This window comes from Coffea arabica, chromosome 5c (assembly GCF_036785885.1).
Source record: "Coffea arabica cultivar ET-39 chromosome 5c, Coffea Arabica ET-39 HiFi, whole genome shotgun sequence".
NCBI classification, from domain to species: domain Eukaryota; kingdom Viridiplantae; phylum Streptophyta; class Magnoliopsida; order Gentianales; family Rubiaceae; genus Coffea; species Coffea arabica.
Window position 1 is genome coordinate 1,097,554 of NC_092319.1, and position 26,519 is coordinate 1,124,072.

At 34.0% G+C, this 26,519-nt stretch overlaps 2 protein-coding genes across 3 annotated transcripts; one reads left to right on the forward strand and one right to left on the reverse strand.

The window, feature by feature from the left end:
* Positions 1 to 4,795: 4,795 nt before the first annotated feature.
* On the forward strand, positions 4,796 to 10,439 carry LOC113690593 (polyamine oxidase 2). 2 transcript variants are annotated; one of them, XM_027208574.2, is made up of 10 exons: positions 4,796 to 5,376; positions 6,694 to 6,809; positions 6,894 to 6,982; positions 7,153 to 7,266; positions 7,732 to 7,819; positions 7,970 to 8,055; positions 8,136 to 8,238; positions 8,427 to 8,524; positions 8,628 to 9,057; positions 9,905 to 10,439. In XM_027208574.2, the coding sequence occupies exons 1-10, from the start codon at positions 5,334 to 5,336 to the stop codon at positions 10,211 to 10,213; spliced, it is 1,476 nt and encodes a 491-aa protein (XP_027064375.1). In that variant the 5' UTR covers positions 4,796 to 5,333; the 3' UTR covers positions 10,214 to 10,439. The 2 variants fall into 2 exon arrangements, with proteins under 2 accessions (XP_027064375.1, XP_027064374.1); XM_027208573.2 differs by having other exon boundaries at positions 5,026 to 5,376; positions 7,732 to 8,055.
* Positions 10,440 to 25,345: 14,906 nt separating this feature from the next.
* Positions 25,346 to 26,293, reverse strand: LOC113690638 (acidic endochitinase-like). The gene has a single exon (XM_027208631.1). The coding sequence runs from the start codon at positions 26,291 to 26,293 to the stop codon at positions 25,346 to 25,348; it is 948 nt and encodes a 315-aa protein (XP_027064432.1).
* Positions 26,294 to 26,519: the final 226 nt, after the last annotated feature.

Consider the following 26,519-nt stretch of genomic DNA (forward strand, 5'->3'; position numbering starts at 1 on the left):
ACAAGATAAGTTCCATTTGCATTCGTTAAAGCTTATAAAATAAAGGGTTATTATCACTTTACCCCCTTAACGTTTGATACCATTATCAATTTTACTCTTAACATTATCTTTTAGTCACTTTATCCCCAAAACTAACCGTCAAACATAACGGAATTTGTTAATTAAAGTAAAAGACAAGTTTAGTCCTTAAAGTTATTATCACTTTATCTCTATAAACTATAGTCTCATTATCAATTTACCCCATAGAATTATTTTTTAGACAATTTATCTCATCATTAAACCAACTTAGCTAGTTAAAATACTTTAGAAGAAAGTACCCTCCTCTTTATATAATAAAACAATAAAAAATTTAGAGTGGCTCTTCTCTTCTTTAGTATTAAGAAAAAATTCAAAGTATTAATCTCTTATTTCTTGGCAATCTTATTAATATTAAAAAAAAATAGAATGATCGGGAAAGGGAGGGATAGGGGGGAGAGATAGAGAGAGAGCTCAATTTTTTTTAAAAAATTACAAATAAGAAAGAATTAAATATTTTTATTATTTTAAAATTATTTTATTTTACTGTTTACCACCAGGTTTCAATCCTAATTCCAACAATCTTAAATTAATACGATAATGTTAGATTTTTCTTTATTATTATTATTTTTTTGCAAAATCTAATTTTTTGTCTCCTTCTTTCCTATCTCTTTTTCTTTTCCTAGTATTAATAAGTATGAACAAAGAAATTTGAGAAAATCCTTTTATTTTTATATTTTTGGATCCCTTAAAGTGAAAAAAAGAAGAATAATCATTCCAAATTTTTTTACTTTTAATTTTATATATAAAAGGGTAAATATATTTAAAATTTTTTGACCATACTAGTTAGATTAACGATGAAATAAAATGCTTAGAAAATAATATTAAGAATTAAAGCGATTATATCACTATAATTTAAAGGAATAAAGTAATAATAATAATATAGTAATGCTATAGAATAAAAGGGTATTTTTGTCCAAAATTTTTTAATATGTTGAGTTCAATTACTTATAGGGGGTGAATTGACTAGAAAATTATATTAGGAGATAAACTGATAATAATGATATATTTAAAGAGGATAAAGTGATAATAACCCTAAAATAAAATACGCGGAGTAGCTAAAGCTAGTCGTCATCAATGAAAACCCTCTAGAAAAGTTGAAATTGCAACGTACTTGTCAAGTGGCTAAAACCCTTTCTCTTTCAGTTTTGACAATTGAATGCTATTAGTACGTACGACAAAGAAGACAATTTCGAAAAGTAACCTTTGAAACCTATATGAACCGGAAAAAAACTGTCATGGAGATGATGTTGGCATAATCTTACTCAGTTTTTAATAAGGAAGATATGAGATTTAAGAAACAAGGAGAATGACGTATGGGATTAAAATTCAAAACTTTTGCGTCTTGAGGCATCAATCCAAGCATATTCTTCTTACTCAACAAACACAAATATGCACAAAAAGAACAAGAGAAGGACCGCAGAAGAAGTTAATAAATAGGATTAGTTGATAGTTTTCTTGACCTGATTAAATATTGTTCTAAAAACATCTGTTTGGATATTTTAGTTTTTCAAAAAGTAGTTTTTCAAATATTAATTTTTTAAAAAGTACTTTAAAAGATATTCTAAAAAATAATCTAATTTTTTTAATATTTAAAAAATATTTCAAAAAATATTTTAAAAATTTTACTATTCTTAAATATTTCAAAATATTTTCTAAAAATATCTCAAAATATACTCTAAAAAACTCTGCTACAGTAAAATTGTTCAAAAACATCTCTCTTTACTGAGTGAAAAATGATTTTGATATCTTGTGCCTTTTTCTTTTTATTTTAATATATTTTCCATTTTCGAGTGGCGATCGAGGAGGACAAATTATCTTCTAAACATGTACAAAGTTTTGGAAGGAGCTGCTTTCAAAAACTTATTTAATGCTAGTAAACTCTAACCGGTTTTTTTTTGTCTTTGCTGATTTATCTGTACAAAAATGCTCTTGTATTATTTTTCTGAAAGCTCCACAATCCAATCAGAGAGTCTCGAGTCTCTTGACATTACAAGCTTTATGCCGACCCTGTCTCCTCAGCTTCTCTATTTGACTAAGTCATTGCTCTTTTATTATTATTTTTTTAATAACATTATGATTGCTCCGCATGAAACTCGAACCCATGACTTTTGAGTCACGAGGCGAATAAGCCGTTACTCTTATATACATATAGGAGGTTTTTTAAAAAGCACTTGTTAACACACCTAATATTTACATAATTTATCATATATATATATTAATAATTATTATCCTTTCTTGTGTTTATATACTTTCTCTGTTTAATCTTGCTTACTCTGTCTTATATCTATTTATTTTTTCTAATTAATTTTATATTTTCAAAAATATGACACCCGTTACCCGAAATATATATATTAACGAGCGTCATATGTGTACCCGTTAGACAGACAGATGCATATATAGTAAGAAGAAAGACAGGTTGAAGATAAATATTCTTCTGCCTAGGGGCAGTGAAAAATTAAGAAGCACGAAAATGGATCCATAACTTGTAAAGGTACACAAATTCATGTATACCCTAACCAATTATAATACCTAATGATGCTCCTTAACTCGATCCACTGCCTTAATTTTGACTATATTCATTGTGTTGGCACTGAAAGGTACCTATATATTTGTGCATTTATTAGTCCAAAAAGCTTTATTTATATATATATATATATATATATATATATATATATATATATATATATATATATATATATATATAAAAGACACAAGAAAACTGTCACGTAATGTATCATGCAGTTTTTTTGGGTACACAAGTCAGCTTGGGGATAATCATTTGCGTCCAATTATCGACACCCAATCCTGCTACTTACTGGCTTTGGGAGGCAAAAAAAAAGGAAAAAAAAATTCTGAATTTGAAACTTCTCACTTAAAAAAAGTAGAGAAAAATGCAATTTTGGTATCCAAATTTTGACACATGAGCAATTTTAGTTCCCAAACTTTGGACAAAAGCAAATCTGGTACCCAATCTTTGAACTTTTAAACACATTTAGAACCTTCGATGGATTTTTTTCAAATTGCAATAGAAAAGAGTCACATGATAGTCACATGTTCACCAACTATTATATAAAAAAAAATACAAAAAAAAGTTAAATTTAGTCCTTAAACTAAGTATTTAGTGTTAGAAGAATACTTTACATTTTTTGACATATTTTATAAAATAGTTGCCAGAAATGTGACAATCACGTGACTTTTTTCAGTTACAATTTTGGAAAAAATCGTTAAATGTACTAAATGTGCTCAAAAGTTGAAAAATTGGGTACCATATTTGCTTTTGTCTAAAGTTTGAGAACTAAAACCGCTCATACGTCAAAGTTTGGATATTAAAACTATATTTTTCTCAAAAAAAGTATTTTACATGTTAATTTTTGGATTGAAAAAGCACATATAGAGTTCTACCCCTAATTAGGTACACTGACGTGAGTGGATTTGTGGCATACGTCAAGCATTGCATGGAAAGCAACTAATGAATCACAATTAGTCCTTTTTAGGTTTAATATATGATTTGTTAAAAGTTACTCTTATATATGATAAACTTGTGTGAGAAAACATAAATAGACCCACACCCACCTCATAATATGCTAGTCAATCAAAAGAAAGTTACATGTTTTCTGACCCAAAAAATAAAAATAAAAATAAAGAAAGCTGCATGTTTATAGAGGGGACAGCAATATGTCCAACCATGTTTTGTGACTCTTATAAAATATCAAAGTCCATCCAACCAAAAAAAGGAAAAAGGGTATGTGTATGTCCTTGTCTGATACACATGCAAAAGAGGTTTGAATGTGTAAGTCCTTGTCCAAGATCAATTGGTGAAAAGATAAGGTCAATTAATATGGTTAGGTTGGTTGCAAATGCTTTCAAATCACTATTGGTGACAGATATGCTTTGTGATAGTTGTTTAAGGTTAGGCAATTAAATTATTTTTTCTTGCCGTCGAGTTGAGGGTTAAGGATTCAAATCTCAATTGGAATGGCCAGGGTGTGGAGAGGGTCGGGAAGGTTTTGAAAAAACAAATAAAGTTTGTTAGTTAAATCAACGGTTTGGCTAATGGTTTCTATGTATTAACTTTTTGAAAAATTGTATTTAATTTGAAAAAAAAATCTAAATGTAAGGGGTATAATAATTGCCATTGTGTGTGTTAATATGACAAATTATTACAAAAACAAAAGGAGAGAAAAGATAATAAAAAAGGTAATTTCATCAATTCACAAAAAGAAAAGGAAAGGAAAATATAATAAAAAATGTAACTTAATCAATTCCCAAAAGACAAAAGAAAGAAAATCTCAAAAAAAAGGTAAATTAATTAATAACTCCCAGGAAGAAAAAGGGGAAAAAAAATCATAGAAAGGTAAGTTGCTTAATACTTCCCATAAGGAAAAAGAAAGAAAATTTCATAAAAAGGTAGAAATTTCTGTTTCCTTCTTAGCCAAAAACAGAAAACAAAATGGAATATTACAAGCTGTACCAAATATTCCCCTTCTGCTAAATTCTTACAACCAGTTTCTGGTTAAAAACTAAAAATATAAAATATAAAACAAAGAGGAAAAACTCCACAAAAAGGAATCCAATCAAGTGCATCCACCACGAAACTACCGGTCCACAGTAGTCCACGACGTACCATATCAGAACTCCTTGGACCAACCTGTAATGCGTGTGGCCCAGCCCAATAAAAAAGTCTATAAATACATTAAGAGCTGTAAATCCATTTTCCACCTGCCAGCTTTCAGTTTTTTCAATTTCCATTCGTCTTCTCCGCGTCTCCCTTTCTCTCTCTGGACTGCTCATTCCTCCATTACCAGGCAGAAAGATTCTCTCTCTAGAATTAGAATCACCGATTACTGAAGAAAAGGAGAAAATAGCAATCGATTGAATTCCGAAGTTCTGGAATTTGGATTATTATCCTGCTCGATTGCTGGTTAAGGCGTGATTAGGAGTGGAATTAGTAGAGAGAGAGAGCTGAAATTGGGGTAGGTTTGGAATACGCATGAGGAGGTGTTTGGGAAATAAGCTTCATCAATCATTAAATTCTAATTCTTATTCGAATCGCTCCATCGTTTATTCGTTTCTTGTGTTTTTTCTTCATTATTCTCCTCAATTCGGTGTTTTCCTCTTTTTCATTAATGATTTTATTCTTCATTCCATCTCCTTGTTGTCCCTGTTATTGTTAAGATTCTCTAAATTGAGGTTGTTACTGAGTTTAAATCGTAAGCTTTCGAATTGTGAATTTGATCGCGGATCATCTGTTATTCATGGACTCAAGAGACAAGAGGAGTAATCCCCAATTGCAAAAAGGTCTGTTTTTTTTTCTTTTAATTCCTTTTTCTGATTCTTCTTTTAAACTTTTTGTTCCTTTTAAGGTTTTGGGTTCAGTTTTGAGCTTATAAGCTCATTTTATCTGTTTAACTGTGTCATTTTTTTTTGTTTTACATCATAATCAGTTTAATCTGGATACTGTTTACTGGCTTTTCAGCTCTAGTTTAATCTATAGTATACGTGTGCTTTTTTTAGTTAAACGAAGAAAAGAGATTTTTTCAAAAAAGTTTATTAGTGTTTTTGTTGATTTTTGCCATGCTACCGACGATTGGAAAGAAAGAATGTTCAAAGAGATTTCCGTAGAGTAATTAGAAAGTTATAGTAGCTCAATTGGACTAAAGTACCCAAAATGACCCTGCTCCAATCAAAAAGATAAATGGTAAAAAAAAAGACGACTCTTTTCGTGAATGTGAGTGGTAAGAATCACAAGATTAAGATGAAAGGAAAATCCTTTAGTTGTGGATTTTGTACCATAGATCATTCCGCGAGAGCAGGAGGGACTGGACCATATTCAGTACTTTTATGATCCATCTGTTTTTAACAGTCCATGAGTTTAGAGTTGAATGGGATTGGACAAAGTGTTAACCAACCACACACACACCCCACCACCACCCCCCTCGGCCCCCAACAAAAAAATAGAGAGGAAGTAAATTTGGTTTTTGAGTGCATCTGATATGATAAAATCTATTGCAAGGCATCAGGTTATTTCAGCTCCGGGTCTAGAAATTGCTAGTTATTTAGCAAATGGAGAGTGGATAAGCTATTCATGAGTATGGACTTCTTGTGTCCTCGGTTCACTTATTAAGCTATGCAGTACTTAAAACAGTTGCAGGGATAGAGATGTTGTATTCTCATTGCTGCTCTTCATACGTTAGTTTCTGTTGCATGTCCACATCTAGGCATGTTTGTTACTATGTTATATCATGTACTATACAGCCATGCAAGCAAGACACTGGACGTGAATATAATGCAACATGCACTTCTCTTGCTGGAATGATCTGCATTTAAAATGGTAGTGCTTTAGATAATAGGTGGTACAAATGTCAAGGAAGGATGGTGGAATCAAAGTGCTTAATTTTGGAAGTTGAGTGGAGTCTTAGGTGTACATGGTCAATGTAGTTAAAAAATTTTCTGCGCTCTGTGAATTCGGTGGCTTGAATGTGACCTCTCTCTATCTGGACTCTTTTATGAAATTTTATGGCGATATGATGAAAAATACCTGCATGAGATACTTATGAGTGGTTTGCAAATCCTGTCTTGTAGTAATTATCTTACTCTGTCTTTATTTCTGTGTAGCTCTTTGCTATTCGAATGTGGAGAGAAGGCATGCATCATCACCATCTGTGATAGTCATAGGTGGTGGCTTTGCAGGCATTGCAGCTGCACGAGCTCTTTATGATGCTTCATTTCAGGTTGGAAGGACAATATATGTTTATACCTTTATTAAAGGTATGATTGCTGTTTATAATGCTTATAGAGAATGTATGTGTTTGTAGGTCACTGTGTTGGAATCTAGGGACAGAATCGGTGGTCGAGTTCATACTGATTACTCATTTGGTTTTCCAGTTGATCTTGGTGCATCCTGGTATGTAGAACCCCCCCCCCCCCCCCCCCCCCCCCAAAAAAAAACAAAAAACCAAAACCTGTTCAGGAAAAAAAAAACTGTATCTTCTCTTCATATCTTGATCTTTTGGATGCATTAGACAGATATCATTTGCTTTTCTTTTCGGTTAAAATTTCATTTTCTTATGCTAGGTTACATGGGGTGTGCAAAGAGAATCCACTGGCACCTGTTATAGGGAGACTAGGATTACCTCTCTATCGAACAAGTGGTGACAACTCAGTTTTATATGACCATGATTTGGAGAGGTTTGCATTATTGTCCTTTCCTTTTCAATTTGCATATTCTGTACGCATTATATGTTGCAGAATAACAGAGATTTTGTTGTAAAGTAATTGATCTTTATGGATTTCCTTGCGACATGTCATTTTAGATAAGCTTAACGTAACAATATACGTATTGGTTTTAAGCCTTTGACTAAGACATCTAAAGTTTCTCCTTGCGGTCTGCATATTTTGATACTTGGCACTTGATTCAATCTCACTTGCCCTTTCCTATTTAGTCATTGCTCTGATGGAATACTGCACTTGGTTCAGGTAGTATGAGTTTCATTCGATCCCTAATTAACAGACACCTCATAATAGAATAAGGTTAACCATAACCACAAGAAGAAGCTGTTATCTTTTTCCTTTTTACTGCCTTTTGAATTTATTTATCAATTCTTGTTTCATGACTATCTTCTATGCAATATAAGGTGATTTTTTTTTATTCAGCTATGCGCTTTTTGATATGGATGGAAATCAAGTTGCACAGGATTTAGTGTCAAAGGTTGGACAGATATTTGAGAGCATTCTGAAGGAGGCATGTACTTTCCCTATTTCTCTTCCATCCCTATTTCTCTTCCATAGCTTTTGGCTAATTGAAATCGTTTTTGTTACACATCAAAATATCACCAACATTCTTTTCTTGTGCGCATATTTTTTTGTTGATTTATGCTGTCGTCTTGTGCAGACGGACTTAGTCAGGCAAGATTTTAGGGAAGATATGCCAATATCTCGTGCAATCTCTATTGTTTTCGAAAGGAGGCCAGATTTAAGGTTGAACTCGAAATCCTTGTACTTTAAATGCTTTTATTCTTGGTACAGTTTATTAAAGCTTCTAATGCATAGTGGTACAGGTTGGAGGGGCTTGATTATAAGGTATTGCAATGGTACCTGTGTAGAATGGAAGGCTGGTTTGCTGCAGATGCTGATACCATATCACTTAAATTCTGGGACCAGGTTAGTTTCTTCACCTAGTGCTTTAGCTGTATTTTTATGTGGATGTTTCTTCTTCTTTTGCTGGATCTCAGGGGTAGGGAAGGATTTGGAAGACAGAATCTCTTTTGCGAATGACTACCTATGTGTTAAACAATGGTAAAATGACACCCTGAACCTTGACTTGTTTACCTTGTATTTCGTATTTGCAGGAGGAGTTGCTTCCTGGTGGACATGGACTTATGGTCAGGGGTTATCTTCCGGTTATAAATACCCTTGCCAAAGGTCTTGACATTCGTTTGGGTCATAGGTAATTGACATAATTTCTTACTTTACCATACCATATTTCCTTAATTTCTTGCTTGTTACTCCCAATAATCAAGCAGTTAGTCAATTTTTTTTTTCTCCTAAAGGGTTACAAAAATTGTAAGACGTTACCATGGAGTCAAGGTAACTGTGGAAGATGGGAGAACTTTCGTAGCAGATGCTGCTATTGTGGCTGTCCCTCTTGGTGTTCTTAAATCGAACCGTATCAAATTTGAGCCGAGATTACCAGAGTGGAAGGAGGCAGCTATCAATGACCTCGGAATAGGTATTGAGAACAAGATAGTTTTACACTTTGAGAAGGTGTTTTGGCCAAATGTAGAGTTCTTGGGAGTGGTTGCAGAGTCTTCTTACGAGTGCAGTTACTTTCTTAATCTACATAAGGCCACTGGCCATTCCGTCCTTGTTTATATGCCTGCTGGGCAATTGGCCCGCGACATTGAGAAAATGTCAGATGAGGCTGCTGCTAGTTTTGCTTTCATGCAGCTGAAGAGAATCCTTCCCAACGCTTCTGAACCGGTAAATTTTGCAACTCATTACTTATCTTATGCCCATGTTCCTTTGCTTGCTTATAGATTCTTTTATTTTTATGTTGATTCTGTGGTCTAGCTTCTGTGATTACCGCGGCATTATGACTTGTATTTACCTTTTTTTTTGTTCTTTGGGAGAGATGGTTTTTTTTTTTTTGGTTTTTTGTTGTTTGGGGGGGGGGGGGGGTTTGGAGAGCCATGTTAATATGATCTTTTTCTGACCTGAGTTGAACATTTTGGCACAATATATAATTGTTCTGGGCTTAAAGTGTCTCCTTTACGCCCTGAATATTTACATTTTGTGTTTGGTTGGTTCTGTAAATAATTCAGCCTGTTCCTTCAAGCTGGTACAATTTGTCAGTATTGTGGAAAAAGAAAGCTGTTATAGTAGTCTTTGAAGCTGCACTTCAAGGATTCCAGTGACATTCTTTACCATTTTTGTAATTATTTTCTTTTCCTCTATGTCAAAGAAAAAAGGGTAGTTACTCAGATGTACTAAGTATCCATTCTATTGTCGAGAATTTCGCATAAAAGTCCCCTATTAGGGAAGCTTGAATGGTTATCATAGCAAGATTTCTCCAGATGTTTAAGTTGTCTTCCTTGTCTGTGGCTTAGTAACGTTCTCACAAGTAATTGAACTTGATGATAAACCTGACGTGGGACATCTGAAATTTACTAGGCATCTGGGTTTCTTTCGAAATACTTCTGCTGTTGTCACCTTCATGCGTGGATATTTGAGCTCTAGCAAAGCAAATACATGAAAACAGTCGTAAATGAATTCTGCAATAGGTGTTAACTTCATATTAGGAATGACATTTTTGCTGGTAAATTTGCAGATTCAGTACCTTGTTTCTCATTGGGGCGCAGATGAAAACACACTGGGCTCCTACAGCTATGATATGGTGGGTAAATCCCATGATCTGTATGAGAGGCTAAGGATCCCTGTGGATAACTTATTTTTTGCTGGGGAAGCAACTAGTTTCGAGTACCCAGGTTCTGTACATGGAGCATACTCAACTGGTCTAATGGCTGCTGAGGACTGCAGGATGCGTGTCTTGGAAAGATATGGGGAATTGGATATACTCCATCCAGTGATGGGGGAGGACCCGCCAATCTCCGTCCCATTGTTGATCTCCCGAATGTAACAGTTTTTATTCGGGTTTAGAAACCGTTTACATGTTCCAACATGTGAATTGGCCTGAAAAATATGTGCTGCCTGCTTTTTGAGAAATTAGGGAATCCAAAAAAAAAAAAAAAAAAAAAAACTAGGTTTCCTAATGAATGATAAAAGCGGCAGTTAATATTCGTGTGGTCGGTCTTCCTTGTGAGTTTGAATGAATAAAGTTGTATTGTCGGGACATTGAAAAACAACTTTGGTTGTTATATAGCCTATAGTACTCTGTCATCTGGTCTATGGAAACTTATTCAGACACTAAAAGTTGTAGAGGCTTCCATCCACTCCACGCTACGGGAACGTTAAAGTTGGAGGCGCTTTGTAGATGAACTGTCTGGTGTATTTCTGGAGAAAAGAACCTGGTTAGCTTTGCTTTTCGGATACTTTTTCGATGCTTGCATTTGCTTTGCTGAAGTAGGGTAGTCAGAGCAGTCATGTCTGATCCCATGGCGCATTTTGTTGCTCAAATGTGGATCGAATGAAATGCCACATGCATTAATTCCAGCCCATATGAAAGTCATACGTTCATTTTGTTCATTGCCAGCATCAAGCAGGAATACCACAGATATGCGCCTAAGCGTATTACGCTTTGCAAGTTTGACAAATAGTAAAATTCTCTCCTGTTGGCATGTTGAAAAGAACTGTATCAATACAAGTTTAGTTACAAAGAAATATTACTTGTTTACAAGACACAGAAGACGAGGGGGGAAAAAAAGCCTCCCATTTGCATGTGTACTGGTATGCAATTCTTTTATTTAGGACGGAAAAGGTAATGTGAAATTTCCTCTGTGACGAAGAAATTAATGAAGAGAACAACACAAGGGTCAATTTTAAAGGTTCACTGATTCTTATAGGTATAGAAATGGAGTGAAATCTTTTTACGTACCTAAAGGCCTTTGAGTTGAGTTGAGTTTAGTTTCCAATGTAACAAATGTCACTTAAATCTGAGTTTTTTATGTCAACATATGACCAAATATTAAAGTATGACAGTGCGTTAAGCCGAATCCAATCCAAGTATCCGCAAAGAATCCGATGACGGATTCAGGGGATGGATTCGAGACAGAGGTGAGTTCCAGTTTTAGTTCCCATGTTCTATTTTTACCTTAAATCATCTCTAAGCCTCCATAGTCATCCAAATACATAATTTTGTACCCCATAATTATATTATTGCTTAATAATTAAAATTAATGTAGTGAATTCAAATCATTCAATTTCTACCAAGATTTTTCATCTCTTGAAACAGCCAAAAACTCTCTTAAAGTGCATTCTAGGCAAACACTCCGTCTCCAACCAAAATCAAGAACTAAAAAACATCTCAAAAGTATAGCCTAACAAAAGATTCAAGAAAACCAACCGAAAATCCACCATACCCAATATTCAATTCATCTTCAACCCAACATCCAATCCAAATTAAATCACAATTAAACTAATTAGACAACTAAACTTACTTTGATTAGATGGTGGAACGCAACTTCCTAAGTTCCCCCTAGCACTTGGGTTGGATTCCTTTAAGCTCAACCTTGGGGGATCAAAGAAGAAGAAAAAGATTCTTAGGATTAGGAATAATTTCAGAAACTTTCCTTAAGGTTTCTAATAATATTTCAAAAATTTCACTTAGCTCCCTTATTTTCAACATTTTAATTCAAAATATACTATTAAATTATTCATTTTAAGAAAGAGAACATAGTTTCTTTCCAACATTACCCTTTGGTTGTCTTACTATTACAAAATAAAAAGTATATTAATCAAAAGTTAAAAATAGAGACAAAAGTATGATGACGTAAATACAAAAAAAGAAATTTATTTAAAATGTTTTCAAACTAGAAAAACATTTTTTTTTGGTCTTTTTTAGGACTCAATTTTTTTTTTGCTACAATAGGGGGTTGATTATTTTGGTAGAAGAGTAGATTTCTGCCACTAAAATTTTGTAATTTAGGTGGTTGATTATGATTTTAAAACGTTAATGCTGGATCCACCTTTATTTGTTTGATATGCGAATTAGGTGCCTATTAAGTTATCATATAAAGAAATCTTTCCTTTTATGTAAGCTATTTTGAGTGAATTTAAGAAATTTTATATATTATTTAGCATTTTCATTTTTTTTTATCCAAATCGATGGCTTGGAAATAAAAAAAAAGGAAAAGTGTTTAAAATTGCATTTATAACTTATTTGAGATGGCTAAAAAAATTAATTTGAAATGCTCTCAAGATGCAGAAAAAAGTTATTTCATTTATATAGTATTATGGATGAATTTTATGTGTTTTGTAAATTATTCATAAGTTGTAAATTTTAAACATCTTTCGTCCAAATTATAAAATAAATTTTCTTAAAGGATCTCCCAACCCCACAAAAAACTTATAATTTTCCATTAAAGAAGTAAATTGATAAATTTTCAAACACCGAGGGATTTCAAATGAGTTTGTCATAACAATTAAAAGAATATAACAAAAGGATAATTTCAAAATTCAAATTATCTATACATTCCAAATATGAGTTTTTTAGTATCATATTTTGAATGGGGTTGATAATGTTACAAAAGTTTGAAAATAAGGGAGGCAAGTGATATTTTTTAAAGTTTAAGCGTGCTAGGAGATGTTGTCAAAGACCTCAAGGGAGGTTTCTGAAATTATCTCTTAGGAAAATTAGAGAAGAAGAAGAAAGAGATGAAAGAAAGAAATGGCAATTTCTTGATTTAAGTTTTTTCAGATTTTGATTATCAGATCTGCAATTTCTTGGATCTATTCGACAAATCTTATCACGATATTTGGACTTGAAACAATTAATCAACAGATTTGACAGTTGGAAGCATACACAGATGTTCATGGAGCTGAAAAAAGTTTATCTCATTTTTTTTAAATTTGAAGCTTCATAATGTAATTTTTATTTATTCTTTTGTTCTTAAGATATGTAGTATCTATTCTTCAAACCTACTCTTTGATATCTAACTTGTGTCATTAGTGCAGATTTTAATGAATTTATGATCTTTTATAAAAATAAAAAAAAAATCTCGACAGCACATAAAACAAAAGGGTTATTATCACTTTATCCCTTTAAACTATATCATTATTATCAATTTACCTCTTAATGTTATCTTTTAGTAATTCAACTCAGCATGTTAATAAATTTTTGACAAAAATACTCTTTTATTTTATAGCATTACTACATTGTTATTATTACTTTATTCCTTTAAATTATAGTGATATAATCACTTTACTCTCTTCTAGATATTTTACCCTATCCTTTATCTAAAAAGTATGTTAAAAAATGTTTAAATGTATTTACCTTTTTAAAAATATAATTAAAATAAAAATTTGGAATAATTATTCTTCCTTTTTTTCACTCTAAGATTCCAAAAAAATAAAAATAAAAGGGTTTTCTCAAATTTTTTCAGACTTATTAATACTTGGAAAAGAAAAGGAGATAGGACAGAAGGAGACAAAAAATTAGATTTTGCAAAGAAAGAAAATAAGAAAAAATATAATATTATTGTATTACGTTAATATCCTTGGGATTATGATTGGAATTAGGTAATAAATAGAAAAGTAAAGTAATTTTAAAATAATAAAAACATTGAATTTTTTTCTTGTTTGTATTAAAAACAAAGAATTGAGCTCTCTCTCTCCCTCCCATATTTTTCTATTTTTTCCAATGTTAATAAGATTGTCAAGAAGAAAGAGATTAATGTTTTGACTTTTTTTTCTTGATACTAAAAATGAGAAGAGCCACTCTTATTTTTTATTGTTTTTATTATACAAAAAAGAGAGTACTATTTTCTAAAGTTTTTTAACTTAGTAAGTTGGTTTAATGATAGAATAAATTGCCTAAAAAATAACTTTAGGGGGTAAATTGATAACAAGGTTATAGTTTATGGTGGTAAAGTGATAATAATTTTAAAAAATAAACATGTCTTATCACTTGAATTAATAAATTTCTTTAAGTTTGATCGTTAGTTTTGAGGGTAAAATGACTAAAAAATAACGTTAAGGAGAAAATTGATAGTGACGCCAAACGTTAAGGGGGTAAAGTGATAACAACCCTAAAACAAAATTAATACTATTCAATTAGAATCAAATGAGTAATAATCTACCACAATTTTTTTTTTGTATATTTAATCTGTCACAATAATCTGCCATAATGCCTAAGTCACAATGATGCGAGATATGGGATGCATATGGGCCATATTTCAAGTTTCAAGTAGTTCCAGTTTTTGTTAGTAGCTTAATAGTTTATTTTCAACATTTCTAATTAATTTGATAGGAATAAACTTGATCCAAGATCTCATGTTGAGTTAGATCCAAATTAATTGTCAAGCCCATTAGTTAATTGGGTCATTTTGTTAGTTATTTCCTTGTGTAATAATTGGCTAGCAATAAGTCTTTTAATTCGGCTGTGAGTTAGTTGGTTTAGGTTTTATGTCTTGTAAAGTTATAAATATAGCCCCGTGCAACATTTTTTCCGTCTTCCCTTTCTCCCACATCGGTCCAGTAAGGGTTGAGCGATGAGAGTTTAAGTCCCCTTGGTCCAACTTGGAAGTCAGCAATTGTCTTTTGAGTTGGATTGAGGATTAAGGTTTAAAATTTCTTCCTCTCTATTGTTGGAAAGAAACAAGAGTCATGGAGAGTGGTAATAGTAAGGGTGGGCAAAAAAACCCGTTGGCCTGAAAACCCAACGAACCCGATCTGAAAAAATAGGATATCCGATCCGATTTTTCTTAATGTGGTAGATGAGGGTTGGGTACCCACAAAAAACGAATACGGATACGGATCAGAAAAATAAAAACCCGTGGGTACTCGGCCCGCGGGGTATATTATATAAATCTTAAAAAATTAGGGATCATTTTATAATTTTATAATTTGTAATCCTAAATGTAAGTAAAGTGGCTCACAGTTTCATATTCTAATATCATATGATCCCCCTCTGCTCATATTGTTTGAAGAAAGCAAATATTCTCGGTGAAACCTGAATCAAATGAACAAAATGAAGAAAAATTTGTGAAACTCTATCATAAAAATTGTTCATCCCTTTGATAATTTTCATTTTTATTCTACCTCTATCGATCTTTCCTGCAAATTTTTCATCAATTCAATCAAAAGATTTGTGTTTGGAGTTCCAATTTTCTGTTAGCTAGATAATTAAAACGTTCGTGTCATTTATTTATTTGATTTATTTTATTGTAATTATGTCTCTTAAATTTGTCTATTTTATTTTAGTGCAAGAAATTTATTTTTCTTTTTCATCACCTTTAATACCATAAGGTCTATTCCAAAGATGTAAGGAAATTGGGAAAGATTTTTTAAGCTTATTTTGGTTATATTTTCTCCAAAAATAATTAGCTCTGTTCAATTCTTTTCCGCATTTGATTCCACAGTCGACTCATTTGGGATGCAGTCTTATACCATAACATCCTTAAGGAAGTTGGGAAATTTGCCAAATACTTATTATCCTTGTCTTTGTTGTGTTACAGAAGGATGGAATGTATAAAAATGATAATGTACTCAAAATTAACATGAAATTTCGTTTTGTCTATTAGATATTATAATTCTAATATGTACTAGATTTATGAGATCGTTTTAATTGTTGGATGAAATATGTGAGAATGGTGATGTATGGACTTTGTTTAATATCTTTATCAATATTAATTGGAAACATGTTTTTTTAATTGAAAAACATGTTGATATTAAGTGCAAAGCAATTTTTTTTATTGAAAAATATATTTTTTTAGGGCGGGTACCCTATGACCCACCTTTTTTTTCGGATACCCGAGTAGCGGGTACCGGAAGATATTAGGAGCGGTTTAGGGTCACAAAATGGCTGATCCGATATATTAGGATTCGGTCAGCCAAATCATGTTAGGGGCGGGTACCCGACCCGTGCCCACCCCTAGGTAATAGCTAGCGTTAGTTTGAATGTTTTCCTCTCCCCTTTCTCTCACATCGGTCCAATAAGGGTTGAGTGATGAGAGTTTAAGTCCCCTTGGTCCAACTTGGAAGTCAGCAATTACCTTTTGAGTTGGATTGAGGATTAAGGTTTAAAATTTCTTCCTCTTTATTGTTGGAAAGTAATAAAAATTTCGAGTGAGTTGTCTCCTTTTACGGAATTTCTTGACGGAACTTAAGTTTTATCTTAAACTCTATCAAGTATTTAGTTTGGATACTTGTGGTGTTTAAGGTAAGATGATCACATCATTTTATTTTTTCAAGCCAATAGCTAATCCCCTAGGTTTCTTGAGACGGTTCTCTTTAGATCTAACAAGGTAGTTGTTATTTCATAACTTGTTCAAGATAGATCTTTACTCTGTTTGGTACGAACCTGATTCTCCAAGGACCGGATCACACAACATATAGCTGTAAATTTTTCTGGGTCCTAGCTATGTGCTTCCGTCCTAGTACAATACCACGGATGTCTTTTAAGTGTCAAATGAACAATACATACGCTCAGGGGGATATAGCAATTTTATAAAAACTAACTTCTTCCTACTGCACCATGGTTGGTAGATAGTTGCTGCAAAAAGCTGTCCTCTGCACTTGACAAACAAAATTTTGTTGGAAACAATAATGTTTAATCATCCACTTAAGCTTCCTGTCCCAATCCTGTACAAATCCATAATACGGGCATGCAAATAACAAATGAGATAAAAGTTTCAGTGGCATTAAAGCACACAGCTCACACATAGGATTAATAGCCAAGCCTCATGAACACAACCTGTCTTTGGTGCTCAAAACTTTTCCTACAAAGCAAGCAGCAGAATGAACGACTGCCTTAAGTAAGACACCCCACAACTGAGTGTCAAGAATTTTATTGAGCAATTGCACTCAAAATAGCAAATTAAATAGCAAGCTCAAGGGTCATTATGTCAATATTGGTAAATTGTCATATTATCACCAAAACCAAAACTTAAAACTTGGCCCAATTATCTTCCAATATTTAAATTCTAACTGACCCTAGAATTATTATAGAGGTGATAACATTATTTTTACCACATAACGGTCCAAAACAAGTGGGCATTAGTTAGATAAGTTTTATTGCATGAAAACCCATGCCTTTAAAATTATACACTCTTGATGAAAAACCCAAGTGGATTTTTTTTTTTAAAGCTTTTTCCTAAGCATTTTTTGGTCCCTGATTTGTTTGTTTTGCAAATTTCTGGGCATTCATTTTCTTTTAAGATCAATTTTAAGACTTGTTACAGTGGTCAAAAATATAACTTGACCACTTTGCTCTTCTTAAGATGGTTGGTAAAAGTTGGGTGACCAAGTTGATCTAAAAGTAAAGTTAAAGGACGACAATGTCTCAAATTGAAGTTAAATGACAAAAAGTGGTTCAAAAGAAAAAATTAGAAGACTATTTGGGTGATTTGTTTTGAAAAACCTTGGCTTGCATTTGCTTGAAAAGTTTGGGAGCTAAGCCTTAACTTGGCCGGCCAGAGCTTGGGTTTGAACAAAAGACTCGATTTAATTATTAGCGTGTGTATGTCAGCATCGACGATGGATAACTATGACGATGGATAAGCAAATAAATGTCTTTACCCTTTGAATCGTCATATTTCCGACAGCACAGACCCATTCTTCTGTACTTGCATTAGCCAATTTTGTTAAAAGCAAGTGATATTTGAACAATAGGGGAGCTTTACCATTCAAGATACCATTTTGCACTACCACTAATAAAACAATACTGTTAATCATCTGAATTTGAACTATAATGAATAAATTGGTTTCTGTAACGAATAAATTGGTTTCTGTAATGAATAAATTGGTTTGTATTTCTCCTTTTTGTAGAGAGAAAAGGTTTCTATTACAAAAAAAAAAGAATATTTGGTTTGATAAAATTTGAGGAAATCTAAAAAATAAACCCTAAGATTTGAGGTAGGGGTGTGAATCGGAATCGAAATCAAAATCGTTAATTCGGAACTTTGAAATCGAAATTTTTTGGAATTTTGGTATCGGAATTTTCGACTGATTTCGATTTCGAATTCACTAACTCCGAAATCGAATTCATTCCAAATTCAATTCGGAATTCGGTAAATTCCGATTTCACCGAATTCATGAATATTAAAATTATTATTATTATATAAATGTTATATTATATATATAAAAAATATAAAAATTATTATTTTGATTTCCAATTGATGGCCGCAGCTCTTGCTTCAATTTCCTGTGGATTTTGTTCATCAAATATGAAATAATTTTCCCACTCTAGTCAAGGGACAACGGAGGCTCTGGTTCGCCTAAAAATTGTGAGATCGATTAAATTTTATCTTTTCCTTTTATTTATTGGTATTCGCATATTTCTCGATTGCAGTACTTATGATTATTTAATTTACTGGTTGTCTTGGATCCGGATAATTAATTAACTTGATAATCTATTGTCAATTAGGACATTAAATCCGTAATTGTTTAATTGCCTTGAATTAGTGACAACTGACATGATTGGATTTGTGTCAGGGGAATACGCTGGCTAATCTAAAATAACCATGGTAGTGTGTTATTTGGTTAGAATAGGGCTCCTCTAATATGTAAGGCAATTGGAAAATTAAATCTTACGGGCGTACCTAGGATTATTTCCTAATTAGAGCTGTGATTAACGGGCGTACCTTAATCACCGACACAGTAAGGAGGGGTTGACTGCCATCGCTTGTTTGGTAGTTGTAACCTATTTATTGATAAATAATTGGAATTGCCTTTGCTTCGATGATCAATTAGGTGCACCATTGCTGAAGTTATTTCTTGACTGGAGCCTTAGTTATCATTCATTTGATTTTAGTAACTTGTTATTTAATTTTTAATAGTTTCTTATATTTTATTTGAATTTTTTTGATTGTCATCTTCTGCACAAAAACACCCCCTTTATTACTGTGGATTTGAAAAGAAACAGTTACTCCCAATCCCTGTGGATTCGACCCTGCTTACCACTATTTGCAAAAATTAATTTTAGTTGAGCAGGTTTTTATTATTGTACAGGCCCGACACCTGTCAATTTTTGGCGCCGTTGTTGGGGACTGGTGCCTAATTAATTTGTTTATTTTTGAGTTCATCTTGTTTTCTTTCTTTTTTTTCTTTTTTCTTTTTTCTCTTATTTTTTTTTATATATAGTTTATGGCTACTAACATTCTGTATTTTGGTGATAGACTGGATTTTATTTTTAGAAGGGGTTATGAGACTCATGTTATTTCTAATGATCAATTGGCTGTTGCAAATTGTGGAAGTTATTTTGCTTCAGATCATTCAACCGACATACCTCGCATTTCAAGATGGCCTAAGTGTTCCAATCGATACTTTTGGAGATTTTTCACCTCAATATCAAACGTGGTATGACTCTTATTCAAACGGGTATGATCAAGGATGGTGGAATTATTTCAATTTTAATTATGCGACCAGGCCAATGGGTTTTCAACAGCAAGAGTTTCAACAGCCATCGTCCATGTCAGGTATGTCTCTTGAAGAAATGATTGAACTACTAGCTGCTAATACATATCGATTTCATTAGGAGATACAAGCGATGGCGGATCAAGTGCAACTAGTGACATCCGGGATGGCGGATCAAGTGCATCTATTGACATCCAAGATAACGCAATTATCTTTTCACATGAGTGAAAAATTGCCCTCATAGACCAACATCGACCTTGAAGAAAATGAGAGTGCAATTATCCTGACAAGTGACATGGAGCTACAAGAGTCTCAAGAATATGGATCTAAAGATGCAATTAAAAAGGAATTTGAAGTGCAAGAAATGAGACCCCAACATCAACTCGTCCAAGTGAATGAATCCAATGAACAACCTCCAAATGCGGTGACATCTTCTCCATTCCTTAATCAATATTCTCCTGACTCTTATTCTTCAATTCCTGTTAATGAGATTGACTTTATTATACCAGAAAATTTTGAATTTCATGACAGAAATAAGTTAAGAGTGGCAATGGCAAAATATCTTGAACCAATAAATGCGCGTGATGGAGGAGTGAGTGAAGAATCCAGATTATTGCTGACTTATTTAGCGCCATTTACTAGTCCATGGAGGACTGTAGCTCGTGTGCTCAATGATTATTCTATTTACAAGGGCTATCAGGACTATATAGAGGATGAAGCATTGAAACGAGTCATAAGATTTTATCCTCCCTGAACAAACATGACAATGTCTAGCCAAAGACATTAAAGAAAGGCGCTCATTGGGAGGCAACCCAATTTCTTTTAGTTGTTTGTTCGGTTTTGTTTGTTAGTTTAAATATGTTTTCCTTGAATTTGACTGATTTCTGGCTTCAATGTTCATTTTTGATGATTTGTAGGTATTTCTCTGACTTGACGCGCCTGCGTCAAGTCGTAGGGAGAGCTCATGGTCAGAAGGGTTCTTGCCCTCATGACGTGCCCGCGTCAAGCCAGCTAGAGAGCTCCTCATTCCGTGCCTTTGTCACGTGCCCACATCACATTCGCGGGAAAGGTAAATATTCAAAAAAACTCAAGAACGGTTATTGATTTTCTGTTAATCTCTAATTTTGAATTTCGAAAATAAAATTTGCAAAAAAATAAAATAAAATAAAAATTAATTAAAATTTTTTTTAAAATTTTGATTCACCATAGCTTAGATTTCCAAAGTACAAATTTTTATTTAATAAAAAAAAACCGACCGCACAAAAAATTTGAAAAACCAAACTATTTTGTTTTTCTTTTTTTTCTCTTTTCTCTTTTCTTTCTTTCTTTCTCTTTCTTTCTTTTCTATGTTTTTCTTTCTTTCTTCTTTCTTTCTTCTCCCCTGTTCTCCTCTGTGTCACCCGAAGCCCTTCCATCGCCGCCACCTCCTCATCGGCCGCCCGTAGCCCAAGGCTGGCCACCAAGCGCGCGATCTCAGCCTCGATCGCTCATCCATCTCGCCACGCAAGCACGGGCCGCCTCCTGGCCACCACCTCGCCGCCGTTCCTCTAACTCGGGCAAGCACCGCAGCTCCCTTGCGCATCTCTCTCTCTTTCTCTCCCGCGGCCGCAGCTGCCAACAGCCGCGGCAGCCCATCGCGCGGCTACTTCGCGCGCCACTCTCTCCCTCTCCTCCATTCCTGCTTCTTCCCTCGATGACCCATGGAGGTATTTGTAACTCGGTCCTCAATTGTTGGTAGTGTTAGTTGTTATTTTGGTTTATCAGTGACTTGGTATTGGTCGTGTGTGATTTCTTTTCCGTTGTTTGCTACACCAGTGGTATTGGTGGGATAATTGGACCTCAATTGGGTACCTCTATTTGGTTGGCTGAGTTATTATTGTCAAATATCTAAGCTGTCATTGTTGAAATTACTGATTCTGAGTTAAGGCATTAACTGGCCAACTGGAGCCATTTGTTGAGATTTTGGGTGGATAGAGTTTTGCATTTGCTGGTTGAATTGAGTTATGATGTCTCAGAACTTGGCCGCGTACTTCCATCACATCGGTTTCCCTCTACCGTTCCTGGCTACCCCTTAGCCACTTGAGAGGGAAGTTTCGTTGTCCTCTCCGCTTTAAATTGCTTTATTTCCTCCATTGAGGACAATGTAGGATTTAGGTGTGGGGGGAGCAGTTATGGTGCTAGTGTCTTTAGTTTTGAGTTTTTAGATTTTTTTTCTTTATTTTTAGTTTGTTATTTGTCTACCTTTCATTCATTTTCTTTCTTTCTTTTTAGTGATTAGCTCGTATGTGCATGCCAAGGTTTGATATTGGATTGTTGCCTCTATTTCTACTTTTGCCAAATTTTAGTAACGAAAGTGTATCAAGTGGACGTGGTTGAGTCTAAGAATACCTCTTGGATGAATATCAAAGACTGTGTGACTTTTATAATTCTGGGTTAGCTTTCCTAGGCATAGGGAATGATTGTTGGTATTTTCATGTGAATTGGTCCGGTTATTAACCTTAGTTCTCCATTTTTGAAAATGAGGCTAGCTGATGCAAATTTTCTTTTGTTTTCTTTGTGTTATATTGAGTTTTTGTGTTATTTAGCTGTGAATAAGAGTTGACTGTACTCCGCTAGTCTTTACTACCGAGTAACCGGGGATCTTCATCAAAAGTGTCGATTCTCACGTCAAAAAATAGTAATTGCTATGAGTACGTGGTCACGTGGCGATAGGAGATGAGTAATCGGGTTCTTTCATCTGACAAATGTCGGAGTTCGTGTTAAAAGACTCCGATGGCTAGAGACTAAGTCTTTTGTTCCTATTTAAAAAAAAAGGGAAAAAAAGAAAAAAAAATAGAAAAGTGTGACAAAAAGGTGAAGGTTGTGTTAGTGTGTGAAAAAGTTAGCTTGCCGATTTGTGAATTTAATGTTGAGATTTTGGTTAATAACTGGACCATTTGCTGGTAATGTTGAGCGACCATTCCTTTTTCTTAGATTAGTTAACCTGAAATTAGAGGAATTTGTGGTTTAGAAATTAACCGGAGTGATGCTTCTCGGATTTTGATCACTGATGCTTGATATATGTTTTTCTTGGTATCTTGGCAATATGGTAGATAGAGCAATAGCCATTGTCAAATATTAGTGTTTGTTTGCTGTTCTCATGTTTGAGAACAAGCACGGTTTAGGTGTGGGGGCAAATGATAGGGTGCAGTTTTATTATTTTTTTATTATTAATTTTCCCTATTACCTAACTTGATGTGGATTAATTGCTGGATTTTACTCACTTTTAGTATTTGGCATTTATTTCATGGAGTAGAATAAAAATATGATAACAAGTACCAATTTGACAGAAAAGGAGTGCAAGTAGCAACGCTTGTCCCAGGGGCAATTTTGGAAAAGAAAAAAATTTTGACCCTTTCTTTTGGGCATTGGCTGAATCGAAGAGGGGTTGGTTCCTTTCCCTGGGGAGCCGCCGCACATCTAGAGCAGGAGATAAAAACCAGAAATTGCAAAGGATTAGGACTATCTTCTTGTTCTTATTTAGTCTTTCGTCTTTTTGCGTAGCTGGGGACTTGACTTCCCTTCTAGCTTTAGTAGTATCTTTTCCTCCGTATGCCAGAGGAAGCAAAAACAATCAATTGCCTCCTGTAGCTTGCTTTCCTTATTGAATAGGGCGAATTGAATTCACCCATTTTCCAATTGATGGCCGCAGCTCTTGCTTCAATTTCCTGTGGGTTTTGTTTATCAGATATGAACTAATTTTTCCACTCTAGTCAAGGGACAACGGAGGCTCTGGTTCGCCTAAAAATTGTGAGATTGATTAAATTTTATCTTTTCCTTTTATTTATTGGTATTCGCATATTCCTCGATTGCAGTACTTATGATTATTTAATTAACTGGTTGTCTTGGATCCGGATAATTAGTTAACTTGATAATCTATTGTCAATTAGGGCATTAAATCCGTAATTATTTAATTGCCTTGAATTAGTGACAACTGACATAATTGGGTTTGTGTCACTAATGGGGGATACGCAGGCTAATCTAAAATAACCCTGGTAGTATGTTATTTGGTTAGAATAGGGCTCCTCTAATACGTAAGGCAATTGGAAAATTAAATCTTACGGGCGTACCTAGGATTATTTCCTAATTAGAGTAGTGATTAACGAGCGTACCTTAATCACCGACACAGTCAGGAGGAGTTGACTGCCATCACTTATTTGGTAGTTATAACCTATTTATTGATAAATAATTGGAATTGCCTTTGCTTCGATGATCAATTAGATGCACCATTGCTAAAGTTATTTCTTGCCTAGAGCCTTAGTTATCATTCATTTGATTTTAGTAACTTGTTATTTAATTTTTAATAGTTTCTTAGATTTTATTTGAATTTCTTTGATTGTCATCTTTTGCACAAAAACACCTCCTTTATTACTGTGGATTTGAAAAGAAACAGTCACTCCCAATCCCTGTAGATTCGACCCTGCTTACCACTATTTGCAAAAATTAACTTTAGTTGAGCAGGTTTTTATTATTGCACAGGCCCAGCACTTGTCATGCACACTCCTAATTTGAGGTGCATTTGCATTTGGCACCAGATTAGTTAAGAATTTTTCCCACAAGCTTCTTTTCAAGGCCTCCTCGTGCACAGTTTCAAGACACAATCTCTTTCTCCGTCCTTGTTTCTCACAAATACATAATACCTTCTCTAACACATTTCTATCTCTCAAACATATATTTTCACATATAAACACATACTTTCCCTCTCACACATGCAAGCTTTTGAAAACTAATTCAATGTAAAATTAAAGTATAATTGTATTAAACTATATACTGCATATTGATAGGATTTTTTTAGGCCTTATGGAAAAGAATATCTTTACTCCATTTTCAAAGTTCAATTCATTATCAAACACATATAACTTTAAAAACTGAGTAAGTTAAGGTTGAACACTTAGAATTTCAATATTCAAATTTCATACTTTAGTTTTCAGTTTAACCCACCCCAAACAATTATGAATAAAAGCAAAATAAACACATAAATAAATAAAAGAATTATGTATAAATATATAAAAAAAAGTTGAATTCAAAATGAATTAGTTTTCAGCAATTCATGAAATGCTTGTGCAACTCAGTTTTTGATGCTAGAATTGAAACTAATAACTCTAAATTATTGGAAGCTGTGTCTTGGAATGTTAGTATAATTCTGTGCTTGAACATGACTCCAAACACTGTTGAGATTTGCAGGAAAGAGGAGGGTCATTTTAAGACTTGGTACAGTGATTAGAAATATAACTTAACCACTTTGCCCCTTTTAAGATGGTCGGTAAAAGACCGACGAGCAAGTTGATCCAAAAACAAAAGTCAAAGGATCACAATGTCTCAAATTGAAGTTAAATGACAAAAGGTGATTTGAAAAAAAAAAGTTAGAGGACTAATTGGGTGCTTTGTTTTGAAAAAGCAAGGATCGTCGTCAAATTACCTTTAATCCATCGAAAAATTCGTCTAATAAGAAAATTAAAAAGCTCCGATTTCTTGAAACTAATCTAAAAGATGCCGCGAAACAATATTTAATACTGTAGTTTGTGAGTTGTCCAATCTCTCAGTACCTGTTCATGCAAGAGATAACGCAAAGCACAATATATATTTATCCTCCAACATTTTATTTAATTTGGGAATTCATAACCCATAGTTATACATATCTGGCAAACAACCAGGATTACATTTCATCTCTCAGCAGGTAACGAGAGGAACTTATTCATGATTAGATGGCTTGGAACTTATTCATGGACTTTCTACCATAGGCCATAACATCAGAATTAACATAAGACCTGATTTTTTCACTGGAATGATTTAAAAGAAGGCAATAGTATTTGCCCTGAAGCATCATGATCCCTCCATATTTGGGAAACCACTCCACAAAGAGAAGAATCTCACTGACTAGCGGTACACATGGGATGTAACCGTCATCGTCAGAATCTCCTGTTAATCCCAGGAATAATGTAGTATTATATTTGTCTAGATAGCAAGACCATGCAATCCAACTTCTGATGAGGGGAGACGGACTTTCTGGACTGTATTCACATGAAGGATCACCGAAAAATTGCACCCACACGTAGTCAAAGACGCCAGTTTTGATAGCAGTGTCAAGATAATAGTCAGGAATTTGACAAAGTGGTGCTGCAGATAAGTACACCTTTCTGTCAGGTGTGCTATAAGCCGAGAGTGCCTGGGCGAGAACATCCAGACTCTGGTTTGATTCGCTTTGGATACGGAAGTCTATTCCATCTACAGTAGCATTGAGAGGACCATGGCCTGCACTATTATTCAAAAACTTGTTCCAGATATCATCTGCAACTTTCTGAGCATCATCAGGAGAAAGATCAGGCCTCCCACCAAGGGAAAGAAATACTTTGATGCCTTGGCCCTTGCAGAAATCTATCATAGGACCTAGGGAGGCGCACTTATCCGGGATGCTCGGATTGCAATGGTCATCTATGCTCAAGACTGTTTTGCTACCCTCGAAATTTAAGAAGGCGATAGCCACGTATTCATAGATACCAGTACCATTGAGGCATATCTCGGTCAGGTTTCCAGCATGAGGATTTTGGCCCCAGTAGAACCCAATTGCGCCTTCTGAGGAGCTGATCAAGGATGAAATCATCAGCAGGGGTATTATTGCTAAGAAGAGGGGTCGTAAACTAGCAGCCATGTTGAATATATTTTTTAGTTGTTTTAGGGGTTTTGCAGTGGTGATTTTGGCTGCCGAATGACGGACCATTTATAGAAGAGTTCGTTGTAGGTGCCAAATGCAACATGTGCCAAATAATACTTATTCACATTCTTACTAAGCTTGAAGAATAGTTACTATTCAGCATCACCAGACACTCTCTCAAACAAAAACAAACAAAATTCAACCGTAAAAATTCGGAAATTTC